This window comes from Phoenix dactylifera, chromosome 5, assembly GCF_051530095.1.
Source record: "Phoenix dactylifera cultivar Ajwa chromosome 5, Ajwa_hap1_PhDact_Kaust_v1.1, whole genome shotgun sequence".
Taxonomy (NCBI): Eukaryota; Viridiplantae; Streptophyta; class Magnoliopsida; order Arecales; family Arecaceae; genus Phoenix; species Phoenix dactylifera.
The window spans coordinates 1,287,198-1,302,906 of NC_143194.1; the positions used below are offsets into that span (position 1 = coordinate 1,287,198).

The following is a 15,709-nucleotide window of genomic DNA, read 5'->3' on the forward strand; positions in this document are numbered from 1 at the left end:
ACAAAGAATTTTATGGTGTGTTCATTTTTGTTGTTGGCCTCGCATGAAGAACACCGAGCTAATAATGGCTGCAGAGCCATGTAAATGTAACATTCCTCCGAATAGAATCCAATCAAAGCCATAGCCAATTGAACCTTTAAGGAATAGAAAGTAGTTAGGTCGATGATGTATATCAAGCTTTAATGTTCTCTATATGCAGCTTAGCCTATCACATTAGCTAACCATTGATTCCAAAATCTTAAGCCATTAGAGAATGACCAATCTAAATTAAAGATAAACCATAAAATCAAGTAAAATATTTAAGTTTTCAAAAAAAGTTATACTAATTAAACTCTAAAAACATTTAAACATCGGCATAGAACTACTCTACCAGGCAATTAATTAGCCACAGCCAAGCAAAGACGCACCTTGTTATAGGGTTTGCGCATTGTTACAAATCTTGGGCTAGCACAAACATATTCATTTTCTAGATACCAACTATAGACCAATTAATATCGGATACTTGTCAGCAAGGCTACATTTAATTCTTCTGTGATATATTTGACACGCATCCTTATGGTTTTTCACTTTCATTCTTAGTCAAGACATGACTCACTTTGGTGATCTTTGCTAAAGAAAATGCACTCAATCCAATTTACACTAACATGGCATCTTGTGGATTGTCCATGTATCTGCAAATTATTCTTGTCGAAGAAAAATACTACGTATCCATTATGACACCCATGAGTCGCCCAAACATCTGCTAATTAATCTATCCTCTCCTGAATCACATCACCATCTTTTTACCATGCCTGAAAAAGTAATTGACCGAGTAATATGTAAGCAGTATGCAGCATTGTGCTTCATCTAACAACAATGGTGTGATAAGCTCAGCAAATCCCCATTGAAGCAGCATCTTGTGGTTGAAATGAGGTGCAACTATTACCCAGTTAAATTATGAGTTATCAAAAATTACGGCACCAGTGGTCTAGTGGTAGAATAGTACCCTGCCACGGTACAGACCCGGGTTCGATTCCCGGCTGGTGCAATCATAATGCGATATTATTATTTTTTTGCCCTTTTTGTTCAAACTTTCTTTTTTTTTTTTCAATCAATTCCATTTTGTTTACAACTTTTTGATGCCTGCTTAATGTACACTACAGGCATTTTGTCTTGCCCATTCCCATTCCATGCTAATGTTCCTTGAACATTTGGGGGCTCACAATTCTCATCAAAAGGACCTCTATAGATCATTCATCAACTTCCATTTACTTGTAGAATTGACATTGTATTCACACTTACGAACTTAGTTTTCATCCTCCATATCATGAAAAGCCCACACAAAGTATCTTAGTTGGCTAGAGGCCACCTTTGGTACCCGTATGGATCATTATTTTAGTAAAATCCACATCCCATAAAGACATTTTTTGATTAAGTTGGAGTGGTGGTGCCACCCAATTCATCGAGATAATGTATCAGAAGCTACAACTTCCCATAAAAGACATGTTCTTCATTGCCATATCCAGTTCCAAATCTCCAATCTCCTTTGCCTCTTTGTTTTGGAGACCTACAAGTTTTGTGGAGATCCCACTAATTTGGCCTGAGACCACAATTGCTTGGAGTTAGTGGGGACACATTAGATCCTACTGCCCTCCTGCAAAATAGTTTGAAAAAAATGTAAGAGTGGCGAAACTATCAGCAAAATTGATATTACTCCAACACTACAGACTACCAATTATTTCCGCTTCCTAAAACTGGTACAGAGCTTGGGCTACTAATCCGGGTTTTGTTTGTTTTCTAGCTCTTGGTTGATTCAGGTTGAGGAATCTATACCAGGCTAGAAATTCGCTTGTTGCTTTCAAAGATATCGGGTCCTGGTTTTATCTTTCGGGCAGAAGAAGAATTCACTTTTCTTCACACAAATCTGTATTGGATCCTAGATCTCAAAGCACTCTAAACTCTGCCATTCGCTGTCTGCACTGCTCTCAAAGTGACCGGTAGATCATTCAACAATGGATTCATGCAAAAGGAAGGTGATGCTTCCTAGAAGATATTGGACATGCAAGATGGAAAATGTCATCTATATGGTACTCGCATCATAGTCAAATGTTCATGCCTTTCCAAGTCAATGGTGTTCATCGTTTGATATAGTACTATACAACTAGCTAGATCAGTAGCTTGTTGCTATACTTTTTTTTTTGGCAAATTAAATAGTTTTATAAAAGCAACATTTTGTTTGAAAATTTGTCATCATGAATGACAAAATGGGCCCAATAACTGATGATGCTATAGTGTCATACATTTCATAGCCATTTGACTTATATAAAAATTACGTCACTTCTATCAAAATTATTCGTATTTTTGTAAGCCACAAGCTAAATTTCTGGTAGTCAGTTTCTCGCTAACAACTTAAAATCTCTATAATACTTAATAACTGAGCTCGGTCCACTTGACCGGCCCGGAGGATTCGGTCCAAAAGAAAGAAAAAAATTGCACACATGCCGCACACGTGTGAGGAGAGAAGAGGACTCCCAATGGAAGTCTTGTTCCTCTCGAGTTCATCGGACGAAATCTGGCTCCGTGCCAAATTCCGATCATGGCCGGGTTATATTTAGAGCACCCCCCATCCCTCTTCTACCACTTCGGAGAACCCAGGCTCCGATCAAAGCTCGTCATCGGATTTCTTCGATTTTCGCTCCGAACGCTAGTTGCCATTCGCACTGTCACACGGCCAATCGCCGCTGAAAACTAGCTAAGGATTCAGCCTTCCTCAAGCTACTCTTTTTCTCTTTCTTCTGGGTCTTTAGAGCTCCAATTTCAATTGATGATCACCAGATTTTTGGTGGAAAGGACAACGCCCTATTTCCCTATTTCAGTAGGCCGACACTATTTATACTTATTTCTGGCATATTTTGCCATCGGTGTTTGTCACCAGGGTCTTCCTCCGATCCTGCACGATGGCTAGTGGCCATGACCGGAGCTCCGACCGCCGGAATGCCCTGATTTTCATCGTTTAAGGGGTTGAAACCTTTGTTTTGAGGCTGGTTTGGCATTGTCAACCGCTTGTTGGCCAACTATGGGTCCCTTGAACCTAGGCACGACCTGCAACCATTCTCTCTCCCCCCTTCTTCCTTGGTTAGAGAGAAAAGCTTATTTTCTCTCTTTCTTGATCTTTACTCTCTCTACTCCATTCTTTTTCTCTTTTGTTTTTCTGTCTACCTTGACTTTTTCTCTCTACTCTCTCTTTAGAGTTGTTAGATCCAGTAAGGGACTCCTCGCAGTGATTTTGGATCAACCCTGATGAAGGGCTTTGATCCATAGTAGTCGAACAGCATGCCAGCCCCCACCTTGGCTCTTCTCAGACATTGTTAGATTTGATCACTCTCAATCTTTATTGAACCACCTATATACTAGTCCAAGAATGATCATATAAAGTTTGCCTTGATCGGACCGATCAGGTATCAGACACTCCTGCTTAGTCAGCCTTATTAGGATGCTGGAATTAAAGTTTTATTTTTAAGTAATTATGATGAAATTTTAATAAAAATATAATTTTTGAATATTAAGCTTTGGGAGGGATCTTTAGAATTAATTGAATCTCTTAATTGGATTACTCTTGCAAAATAAGTAATGTAACTCTTTTTCTAGATTTATCGGCAAATTATAAATATTTTCTGAATCAAATTATTCCTAATTTATAAACTTGATACACTGTGTTTTATTATTATATATGTATTTTCTAAAATATTATATAATTCTTGATCAAACATATTGACTATGCTCGATTGATTTCAATGTCGTATGGTTTTATATATATTGCAATTTGGAACACTAAAGATGTTTTTGAGAAAAAGAGTTTTAATTCAAAACAGATTTGAATTCGCAGCCAGACTATAACCTACCGGTAGGGTTGTATATTAGTACTTCGATACCTTGCCAGTAGAGATTGTATATTGGCACTTCGATATACTGCCAATGAGGATTGTACGTTGGCACTTTGATATCCCAGTAAGGATTGTACGCTAGCACTTAGATATCCTATCGGTGGGAGTTGTGTGTTGGCATTTCGATACCCTGCTAGTGAGGATTATTGCATTGGCACTTTGATACCCTGCTATTGGGGGTTATGCGGTGGCACTTTGATGCTATCATAGTTTTTGGTTGTCAAAATAAACTTGATATTTGAAAAATATAATTTATGAATAAAATAAAATTCTACTTTTTGGTTTTATATTGATATGCTTTGCATGTTGAGTTTCAACATATTATTATTATTATATTGAATGAATTATCTAGCTAAAATATTCATTGCTTACTAAGTTGTCTAGCTCATTATTCTATATTCTACTACTTTTACAGGTTCAGAGAATTAGTTTAATTCAGAGATTTATTATAAGAGAGAGATTAGAGACAAGATTTATCTAGACTAAATCTTTGTTAAAATTGATGCAAAATTTTAAAACATTATTAATTTTATAAGACATTCAATTTTTGATTTAATTATTTAATTAAATTTAAATATCAATTGTTTAAATTTATTTTATTGCTTGATTATGTCTTGCATGCTCATAGAAATAGTTTTCTATAAATGCGCAAGCTGGTGTCTTTTTTCTATAAATGCGCAAGCTGGTAGACACGCCCTAGCTCGTAATTTTAAGTGTGCAAGTAGAAAGTGGAATCTGCCATTTCTGAAAATAAAAATAGACCAACGGTGATTATAATTTTAGCATCCATTTAAAACATTCAAGATTATAGTTTTAGCTTCCATTCAAAATAGGTAAAATGGATAAAGATATAAACTATTTATTATTCTTTACTTTTCCAACATACGATTACGTTGAGTCCTTTTTAAACTACGAAGCCGCCCGCAGTAACCTTCAATGTTGTAATGGCTTTAAAATTTATGCTCCACTTAAAGCAGTCAACTAAGATAAAACTCATAAAATGCAAGAACCCTAGTATGGGAAATTGCACATAGATGGAGCGAATAATCATGCAGCTTACTGCTGCGAGAGGTCTTCACCTGCCGAACAGACCCCTCTAGGGTATGTACTTAATTACGACGGAGGTGAACAACAATACAACAGAAGAGAAGCTGACACAACTTCCCATCGTCATCTCTGGTGCTCTTACGCCTTTATCTATAGCACACGAAAATTTTTGTTTCCCATTCACATGAAAACAAGACTTCCTAAAACCTGAATAATTCTTCGACGCACCTTACAAAATTCATGATGCGATCCACCCTTTCAGTTCAGCGAAATTAGGCACTACAAATTGAATAAAACAGACACTGTTGATCATGTAGTGAAACTATTTATCAATATACAAATGTTTCGTACAAGTACCTAGAACAACCCTCACTATGCAAAAGTATATTACATTAACTGCAATGAAGTGCCCCGAGACAACCAGAATATCTGTTAATACTATGATAAGTCTAACTACACAAAAAGAAGGCTCCATTCATTCTCCAGCCCTTCAGAGAAGAGAAACAAACTCCAAAATAGGGATCAGGAGAAGACATCAACTTGGAAGCAAAACGCCATATAAGAGAATATGGACAGAGTGCAACAATTTTATCATATACAAATGGTGTTAGTAGAAGAAAGAAGACAGCTAACGCTTACCACCATTCCCTGAGAGCAGGCAAATGAGACAAGTTCAAATGCAGAGATGGATATCCATGTCAATCTGGCATCATTTAAACCCAACAAAACAAGGATGAAGCCCCATGTTATGGTATTTCAGTAACCCTGGTTATACTCATCATCTTGCAGATCAATGCACGGGATTCCCATTCTTCTAGTGTGGTCCTTACCTTATCCTTCACTGTAGTAGCTTCTTGTCCTATCAAACTGCTTGTGAACAGCATTATAAAGTCCATGTCCATTCCTCTTCGGCTCCCTGCTAGAGTACTGATGCTGTCTTCGATTTGGTGAGTCATCTGGGTGCAAAAACCTTCACTTGTAAATGTGATCACCAAAGATTTTAGTAACATAACAAGGTTATATTAGTTATTGGTTCATCACCATCTGATACATCTGCAAGCTTTCCGATTGCTTCCAGAAGCGCTCTTTCTTGATCCTACTCCAGAATTACATAATGAAGTATTATTAGGATCCGAAAGCCGAGTCTGAATTGAACATGCAGGCCAGTAAGGAAAATACGAAATGACATGTTGGAATTGTTTTCAACTTACTCTGAGCATTACTTTTGCCTTCTCTACCTGAGCTGGATCAGGGTTCTCTACTCCACAAACCCTCTCAACCTATGAAACAAAAAGGTAGAATGAAAGAAAACACCAGCACTTTCAAACAAGTTAATACAACATGCTTGGAAGCATTTTCACACATACTGCATATATGCAGTCACTAAATTAAAGTGCAGAATCCATTTTGGAAAATGTAAATGATACCCCTAACGCAAGTACGCCCTCTTCCCCAGGAAAACACCTAATCCTTCAAACTCTATTCATGCTGGAAAACTTTCCATGTTAAGTTCACTATTATGTTGGATATCATTCACTCACCTCATGTATAAGCTTGTCCGTTGCACGAATCTCGATTGTCTCTGATCCAGGTTTTAAATTTTCAGCCCCTGAGTGAACAAAACCCTTCTTGGATGTCTGAACGATCAGAGACCCTCTTGCTTTCCCAGTGTTTGGAGCATGCTTGTTTTGATGAACAGGCATTGGAGGTTGTCCGGCATGCCCTTGAGAGGAAAAAACGGATGCTTTGTTGCTCCACTGATCTTCTCTAGCATGTGTCTGGTCATAAAGATGTAGGAGTTCAGCACGCAATATTTTCTAAAACATCACTCTAGAATTTCTAAAAACATTTTAAAGATATATGAGAATATGAATACAAAAGATAATAAAGAGAACTTATTCATCGCAATTGCATAACTGAAACATGAAGTATTTTTTAAAAAATATCACTCTTTAATTTCTCAAAACATTTTAGAAGATATACGAGAATATGAATACAAAAGATAATAACGAGAACTCGTTCATCGCAACTGCATAACTGTCCCAAGACATAAAAGACAATTTCAAACACCTCACTTGGTGCTTCTATTAAATAGAACTTCCTATGAAGCCAAAAATTTAACTAAATGAGTTCAGACAACAGAACAGCACAGGTAAATCCTGAAAATGATATGTTGAAACTGCATTTAGATCTAAAAGATACTGAATTTGTTAGGAAGTTTCCCAGTCCACTTAAAAAACAAGTATGGTGGGATATATTACTGTAGACTCCAGGTTTAGGCAAATATGAAGATAGAAAACAAACCCGAACAAAGAATTTTCGACAAAATATCTCTTTGGATAACACAATTTTTTTATCCTACTCTAATATAGTTTTTTTTAGAGCAGAAAAGTTACACAGGCCAAGAACAGACACAACCAGAGGAATCTGAGAACAAATTATCACGGAGAGGCATAGGTATGGAAGCAAAAGAGTTCCAAGTCACATCACCTGAATGGGTTGGCCACAATGATGCCACGCAATCTGCCATGCTATTTGATTCCCAAAAGATATGTTTAACTTCGAAGGTCACCAAGGATGTGATAATCTTCTGAATATCCGCTAAGCGTAGAAGAGTACCAACAGACCGAGCAGTACAGCCCATGATCCAACTAACAAACGGTCTTAAATTCTCCCTCGAGAATAGCCTTCCTTGCCCCTAGGGCAGATGTGGCATAGACAAGCCCTTCCTATGCTCCTCTCAACTCAGCCAATGGTACGGAGATGTCAAATAGCTGCGACACTCCCATGGCAATCAATAGAGTTTGGCCCTTTGATGACAAAACCTACACTCCCACTGACACCCTCACTCACCACACTACCGTCAAAGTTGGTCTTAATGAAACAAGGGGGTGGGGGCTCCCAAGTGAAATGAAACACTCTATAAGGTGCTGAAGCAGCAAGGATAGGAGCCCCAGATTTCCCCTACCATCACAAATCCCCCAGGTGACTGTGCACGAGTGAGTTCATCTGCTTGTGTAGATGCTTTCAAAAGGATCATCACTGGACCAAGCCTAATAGAGTTCACTATAGTCACTAAATCCAAGCACAGTACAAGCACAGGACAATTAAACTTCACAATGTTCTTTTCTTTTCTCTGAAAATATCTTCCATACACTCAAGTGAAAATGCCTTGGCTTACACTGCTACTTCTGTAAGCACGCCCTTAAATATATTAGTAAAAAATCAACTTATAATCTTATCACAACTCTCTAGAGTCAGCGACTAAACCATATGGAGCTTTCATGCCTTACTCCTGATATGGCAGCCTCAGTCCATAATCTGATGTCGTATCCTTTCACAGCTTTTTCATGAAGTTTCCATGTAAATTAAATCTTCCCCTCCTCACCTCCTCTGTCCCAACCCGCCAGACACAAAGCCCTTTTCCCTAATAAGCCACCTCAAATATTTGGTGCATGCAACCCCACCCTCCAGACACAAAGCCCCTTTCCCTAACAAGCCACCTCAAATATTTGGTGCATGCAACCCCACCATCCATGCTAGCCCTATGTTCATAAGATAAACGTTGACACTACAAGTGCATGATATAAAATTTAAGTTCAAGAAACATCACAAGAATTCAAAGGCATTTTGCTGCAACGATCAGAAACAAGCATCAGCATATTCAATACAAGCTTAACATACTGATGCAGGAAACATAGAACCCAATAGATAAAACATAAAGGCACTGAGAAAAGGTCATTTCACAAGATGATTGAAACACATATAGCAAGTTCTAGTAGATTCTGATCATGACATTAGATGGATTTCTGCAATCAGAATACATGAAAGTCAAACAAGATTTTAAAATTTCCAACTTACACATTGAAACAGAGAGATCATATATAAAAGAGTGTCTCCCAAAGTAGGATTTAAACTTCAACTTCACCTCTGCTATGTATTTTTGATAACAACGCATGCAAAACCTGAATGCATAATCACCAAACCCCAAAGGAGGAACTAAAATCAATATACATTGAATTTTTGGGGAAGGGGATCCTCAGCTATGAAATCATGTGAATGAATCAAATAGACTAGAATTAAGCCCATGAAATGCATGTGCCAGGGTGGAATAAGATAGAAAAAATGAAATGGGATGGAGTCTCTTGGAAAAACAATAACATAATTATAAAAAAAAGGGTTGTAGGTGTGGAGGGGCGGCGTGCATCTATAACAGCATTATGAAACATAAAAACAACCTCTTTGCATGTGAGAATAAGGCTGCATACATCTAACTTTGGACCCCACAATGGCAGAAGCCTTGTGCACTGGGTCACCCTTATTTTAGGTGTGGAAGGGCTAGAGCCCGGAGTTGAGTATTCTGGTAAAAAAATTGACAGAAACTTAAAGGTTTGAAATTTATAAACACAAACACACATAAATAAATAAATAAATAAAAGCTAGAGCTGACAAGAGTGTTGGCCCATGTGAAGTGGTACTTGATAGGATGGGATGCAACCCCAGAAGCTCCATTTATAGTAGATAAAAGGTATAAAAAAATTCAAATTTCCTTGGATGACAATAAACCATGACTTTTTTTCAAAATAATTCACAAACAGGAAGCAAAAAAGCAATCTATTTGACTTAGCCTTGGTGGTTCTTCTCTGCCTTTGATTTCATACATGATTTCTACCAAAGTCTCCATAGGAATACCCTTGTATGTTTATGTTCTAAACATACATACATCTATGCATGATTGCATGCATACACATGAACATACAACATCCGAACACACTTACGTACATATAATCTTGTATTTGCATCTAATTCTAATCTGTTGTAAACATGACTACAACTCTGCCATTCCAAATTTCACCAGGAATCCTGCTCAGTATTTGATTGCTGTTAATGAAATAAAAAATACAAAGGATTAACATCTTGCACATATTATACAAGGTATATAAAATTTTATACTTTATCAGAAAATTGCACTCAACTAAGAATCAAGGTAAAATAGACATAAAGAGAATCATAAAGTCTAAAAACAATTCAGAAGTCTAACAAATGCACTAGTACTCACCAGTGAAGGAATAGCTGTTGGCGAGGGTTGAGCGCGGGGTGGGTATTTTGGGGATAGTGAAACAGCCATATGCCCAGGTTTCAACTTTTTACGAGATACATGACTGATGGAATTCGGATCAAAACCAGAAGGATTCATTGCTGTCATTTCAGCATCAGTATTCTTATGCCATTCCCTGGTTCAGTTCAATTGAAAATTTCAACCAATAAACCAACATGGAGAAGCCATCATTACTCAGAAGTCCATAAATCAGTCATATAGATGGAACAATGAAACATAATAAAAATAACCCACCTTATGGACTTAATTGAATCATCTGAATTGATTTTCCCCAAAATTTCTCTGTGCTCAGCATCAGAAACCCTAAGTTCCTTCCTTAGATCTGATATTAGTCCTTCCTTACCCTACAAAGAGATATGCAGGAAATAAATCGAGAAAGAAAAACAATAATGGGAAAATCATACAGAAACCATAATCAAACATTTAACTGAAACGTAAGGAAGAGATTTTAGCAACAATCATGTAAATATCTCTATTTATGTATAAGGATTAAGGAACTTTTAAAAGTATGATGTTAAAGAAGCATATCAAGGTGGTGGGAAGTACCCATGACAGAACATCAGATTGAGCAATAAAGGCTCTTAAAACAGCATCATATGCCTCAGTTTCTATGCAGTGAATTTGAACTTCCATGTCTGCTAGATCTGTCTCATGAGATACTGGTCCAGAAGAAGTCCTCATAGGTCCTGAATAAACAACCCCCCTAGAATCCCGAATGATGCAGTGATTGGGAAGATCATCATCAGTTCCTGTTACATATATGGAAAAAATGATGAGGTTGTGCACATAAGTTGTCTTTAATATGGTGGCACTGGAAACCAAAAGGATCACAAGATAGAATCTGACCGTAAACATCCAAACTTCAAATGCATACAAAAGGTTGAACTGATGAGAGTTGAAGATGCAAGAATTTTATAATAACATAGAAGGTCATCCACAAATCCCAAGGCATGATGTCTGATAAATGGGTAACCACATAGTCATTGCTTGAGAAGACTCCACACTGATAATTTTCAAAACAAGGCATATGCATAGCCACTATTGCAACCATCAGAACATGTTTAAACATAAAAACAACTCAACATGTAAATGGCATCCCAGAATTGCAATTAAATTTCTTTATCACTTAACATAAAGAACAATGATCTTTTTTTCCATGAACATGTTGCAACAAATTGGAGCATACCACTGCAAGAAGATTTCCTAAAAATTCAAGTAACAATTTGAAAAACCAAACTATTGCGAGCAAGTTTCCAGAGAAACCTTATTTTGCACGAGGTTTTTAAGTGTCACAAAGAAGTTATTATGAAGTCAGCCACCTGTCTGACATGCTAATGGAAAGCAAGGTTCCCCACAAGAAGAAAAGGCCAACTCAGGTAGTTAGCGAGCAAGTTTCCAGAGAAACCTTATTTTGCACGAGGTTTTTTAAGCGTCACAAAGAAGTTATTATGAAGTCAGCCATCTATCTGACATGCTAATGGAAAGCAAGGTTCCCCACAAGAAGAAAAAGCCAACTCAGGTAGTTCTCCACAAGCTCTATTGGCAATCCAATAAGTAGCCTTTGCACTACTAACAATAGTCAATAACTCAAAACAAATTAAGCATCTTATGTTAGAAATATTCTTTTGTTATCCAAATTCTCTTAAATGCTATCAAGAGAGAGTCAACCCGAGCGGTGGGGGGATGACATGAACGAGCGCTTCCTCGATATACGCACCTTTTATGTGGAAATAGCAAAGGAATTCTCCTAATAGAACATGTAGAAATAGTAAGACCCATTGTTTGTTACCTTTCTTTCATAAGCAAAAGATGTCATCCAAACTTTTGCTAAATTTGCAAGATATTTTCCCAACTCCAAATGTTTCCCACCAGCCAAATTTTCGGGAGCACCAATCTTGTGAGTACAGTCAACCTTGACTATGTTACTCCTTGGACTGCCCAGTGAAGAATTTATAATTAGTTAAAATCAACATGTTCCACAAAAGCCTTCCCATCGAGGCGATGACAAGTTATCAAATGAAGAAGCCTAAATCCTAATCCTTAGGTGGCTACAATAAAAAATTTCAGTTTTTCAAGGCTTTACATAAACAAGCTGGTAGGCTCATAAGAATATTCAGTATGAGTAAACACAGTTTATATCTTTAATAGCATGAAATCTTTTTGGCTTATGAAATGAAAAATGAGTGAAAAATGTTCAAGCCCCAGCTCAAAATTGTAGGATGAAATTAATCCAATTTCAATGGGAAGACATGGTTTCAGAAATCAATTTACTAATTGTGAGTTAATTTTAATTTACTACCACCATATTTACAAATCCGTGTATCGATGATCAGCAATTAACTGGATTTTAACTTCTTTAAATTAAGATTGAATTTCAATATACACATGTCAAGTATTTCATCAAGACCCATTTTTCAAAATTTTAGGGTATATATAACTTGATAGACATAACTAAAGCAACTTATTTTTGCAGATCATTTTTAAGATATATTTAGTATGTTATAATCTAATGTTGAGTCACTGATGTGGCTTTTCATAATCATGTGAACAGCAAGTGAGCCATGCACGTACTTTAGCTCCAATACGGTTACAGTTTTTCTTTTAAGTAGGAAATTCCAGAGGAAGATTAGTTTAATAACTAAGTTTATATTTATTGTAAGAGACTGTATCAATATATAAATATATGCAAACACAATCAGGGTGATGGATTTGTTTCAGATTTGCAATCGAACTTTTAAATATTAGACCCTCTGTCTCTCGATGGTGTGGCGTCATAACTTAGGTGCTGGTTCCATCAACACCAGGGATGATTTCTTAGGCCCTTTATGGCCCACAAATATAACCTACTTTACACTTTCACACATTATATGCTGTTAAGTTCTTTTCCGTCCCCTCCTTCCCCTCAAAACTAGATTCATACAAAATCCTAGCTAACCATCAATCTAGATTCTAGGATCACCTTACCTGACTCATTGACTAAAATTACAAACAACTTCCTGCAAACTACTTGCTTGTCACACATTTAAACAGAATTTCAGCTTTCCCAGAAAACAGAATCAAAAACCCCCTCTGCACATCAATAAGATAAGAAGGACCCTTTTCTAAATAAAAGAAGGACTAAAATGCCCCGCCATATTTTGATAGACTTCACCTTTATCATTATCATTATAAAAGAAGAGATAGGGCTTTAGACAAATTTCTGGTTCTTTTTATTTTTTTCACTTAATGCAAAGGTAGACTCTACACCTCATATTTCGGAACTCAAGCTTAAGGATCTGCCATCATGATCACTTATTTTGACCCCGATCTGCGCTAGTTCTTTTCTCCAAACCTGACATGATAGCAGATTTTTCCACTTAACATTCAGTCATTAAGATCACAACTCAATACTTAACTTATTTGCAATTTACTTTTATCTATGAGAAATGTGCCGTTGATCAGATGTAATATATTAGTCTGTCTGTTTCCACTATCATAACTTTACAACACAAACATTATCACTTAACATTCTTAACTATCAATAAAATTCAAAACTACATTCAGTCATGAAGATCATATCTCAATAGTCAACTTATTAATCATTTACTTTTATCTATGGCAAATGTGCCATTGACCATATGTAGTATATCAGTCTGTTTCCACTACCATAACTTTACAACACAAACATCGTCACTTAACATTCCCAATGAAAACTCAAAACTACATACATACAGGTCAATACACATCCAGACATAAATGAAAAAGTCAGACAATCCTAGGTTTAGGAACTCAATTAATATAACACCACTTACCATATTTGAGATAACAACTCATACCATGCCAAATCAAAATATGTCTGCTCCCCCCCATATGGATTTCCATGTGTCAATATCACTATTACAATTTACATGCAAGAAACATACCATCAAAACGTGAATCTACCACTTATGAATTACTTGTATCTCCACAAGTTCACTACATAATTATCAGGAGTTCATGAAAGGAAAGACGATCCATCTCAAACCATAAATTATGAAGTAAACACCATCATGAAAGATCTTTGCAGAAATGGGCGGTAAGCTAGGGGGAGAAAAGAAAATAATTACACTGGAAATCTTTGGATGAGAAAAACAAAGAATGTTTGCTGAAAAAATATTACACAATGTCCATGAAGGTACCAATAAGAGTCCAAGTCAAAAATACAAACATAAACTGGTATCCATACACATATATGGGAATAATTAACAACCCCGAACAACCTTTGAATAGTGAAAAAAACAAAATACAATCATAGTGCAATATAGCATATGGATGAACTATCGTCTTAAAATAATTTGATCAAGCTTTTGAGGACTGGTCTAGATAAAACCATCAATCCAGTCAAACTTGCATTTGGTGCATGAGTTGCGCTAAGGTCCAACTTCATGAAGATATATTATCCATCGAAATGATATGATTGCTACTCTGATGATTAATTTTAACAGAAAAACTAAATAGAACGTAGCTACAAAGTCCAGTTCGATGCATCCAAACCTTCAGTTTCGATTTATTCACACTTTTGTATAAATCACGAAAACCAGTACCACATCTTCCAAACCCTAGAACTCCTGTATCAAGATATAATAAAATGCAAACATAATGACATTCTCATCCTTTCCAGCTCGCTTACGATTCAAGAAACCCAAAGATACCTCCAAATCTTGATAACCATATCTCGAACCCTCCTCCATCATTAAAACCCTAACCCTTCAATCCCATCGAGAATGCATCAAAAAATCCTACTTCGACTTTAAAGGATCCCAAAACCGAAAAACCCTAAAAACAAACAAAATCATGCAAAAACCCCAAAAAAGACAAATGAGTCCAACAAAAGACGAAGAAATCCACGGAAAAAAGGATAAAAAAGAAAAATCCTCAAGACTTGAAGACGAGAGATACCGCTGCTGTCGTCCTTCAAATACTCCATCAAGCGAAGAAAGACGAAGAGCGGCCGGAAATCCGATCATGAAGGAAGGCTCCAACCGGAGGAGACGTCAGAAATCTCGTTCCGGCGAGATTCTCCGCCCGTCAGTCCCCGGAAAAGTAGAACGGAAATCGAAAAGAAAACCCTAATGCCGTCGCCGTTGCGCCAGAGGAAGATACCGTCGTCGAGAAGAAATGAACCGAACCGAAAGAAGATGGTATGTTGCCCCTCGGCCTTCATTTAAGATAACATAGCTTCCTACAAAGTAGTTTGACGGCGTTTCTCTCGTTTTCTTTTTTTTTCTCGTTTCCCCACAACTCGTTTCTCGGACACTGGGCTGGACCGACGAAGGCCCAAGCCACCAAGGTTGGGCTTCGGGTAAAGAGTTGGTCCTTAGCCCAGGTTGTATTTAACTCGGAGTCTTGGCTTAATTTACTTTAACACGTGATAAAACGAGGCTGGACGGTTGTGATTGCTAGGTTCAAGATCATTTATTTTACGGTGGATGATAAATCTACCCTTCTTGTTTGTGTTTTTTTGTATGAATAGTTTCCTAAATATCAAATTTTATATAGATATTCTTCTAAAATTAATATTTGCATGTATACCCTCGTAAAATATTTGTTTTGCTATTCTACCTTTTTTATCCTAATTTTTGCATATATACCCACTTTATGT

At 36.9% G+C, this 15,709-nt stretch overlaps 1 protein-coding gene and 1 non-coding gene across 8 annotated transcripts; one reads left to right on the plus strand and one right to left on the minus strand.

Annotated features, from left to right (window-relative positions):
* The first annotated feature begins 956 nt into the window (after positions 1 to 956).
* Positions 957 to 1,027, plus strand: TRNAG-GCC (transfer RNA glycine (anticodon GCC)). Its single transcript has one exon. It is a non-coding gene; the product is annotated as a tRNA-Gly (tRNA).
* A 4,229-nt stretch (positions 1,028 to 5,256) lies between these two features.
* LOC103706914 (protein EMSY-LIKE 3-like) lies at positions 5,257 to 15,262 on the minus strand. 7 transcript variants are annotated; one of them, XM_088721274.1, is made up of 10 exons: positions 15,007 to 15,195; positions 13,881 to 13,962; positions 10,636 to 10,838; positions 10,324 to 10,433; positions 10,030 to 10,204; positions 6,512 to 6,748; positions 6,182 to 6,250; positions 6,012 to 6,066; positions 5,801 to 5,926; positions 5,257 to 5,673 (listed from the first exon to the last, which is right to left on the minus strand). In XM_088721274.1, the coding sequence occupies exons 2-9, from the start codon at positions 13,948 to 13,950 to the stop codon at positions 5,802 to 5,804; spliced, it is 1,044 nt and encodes a 347-aa protein (XP_088577400.1). In that variant the 5' UTR covers positions 13,951 to 13,962; positions 15,007 to 15,195; the 3' UTR covers positions 5,257 to 5,673; position 5,801. The 7 variants fall into 7 exon arrangements, 5 of the variants coding, with proteins under 5 accessions (XP_088577400.1, XP_008789412.1, XP_008789421.1 ...); XM_008791190.5 differs by lacking the exon at positions 13,881 to 13,962 and having other exon boundaries at positions 15,007 to 15,262; XM_008791199.5 differs by lacking the exon at positions 13,881 to 13,962 and adding an exon at positions 10,936 to 11,046 and having other exon boundaries at positions 5,257 to 5,926; positions 15,007 to 15,252.
* Between the last annotated feature and the right edge of the window lie 447 nt (positions 15,263 to 15,709).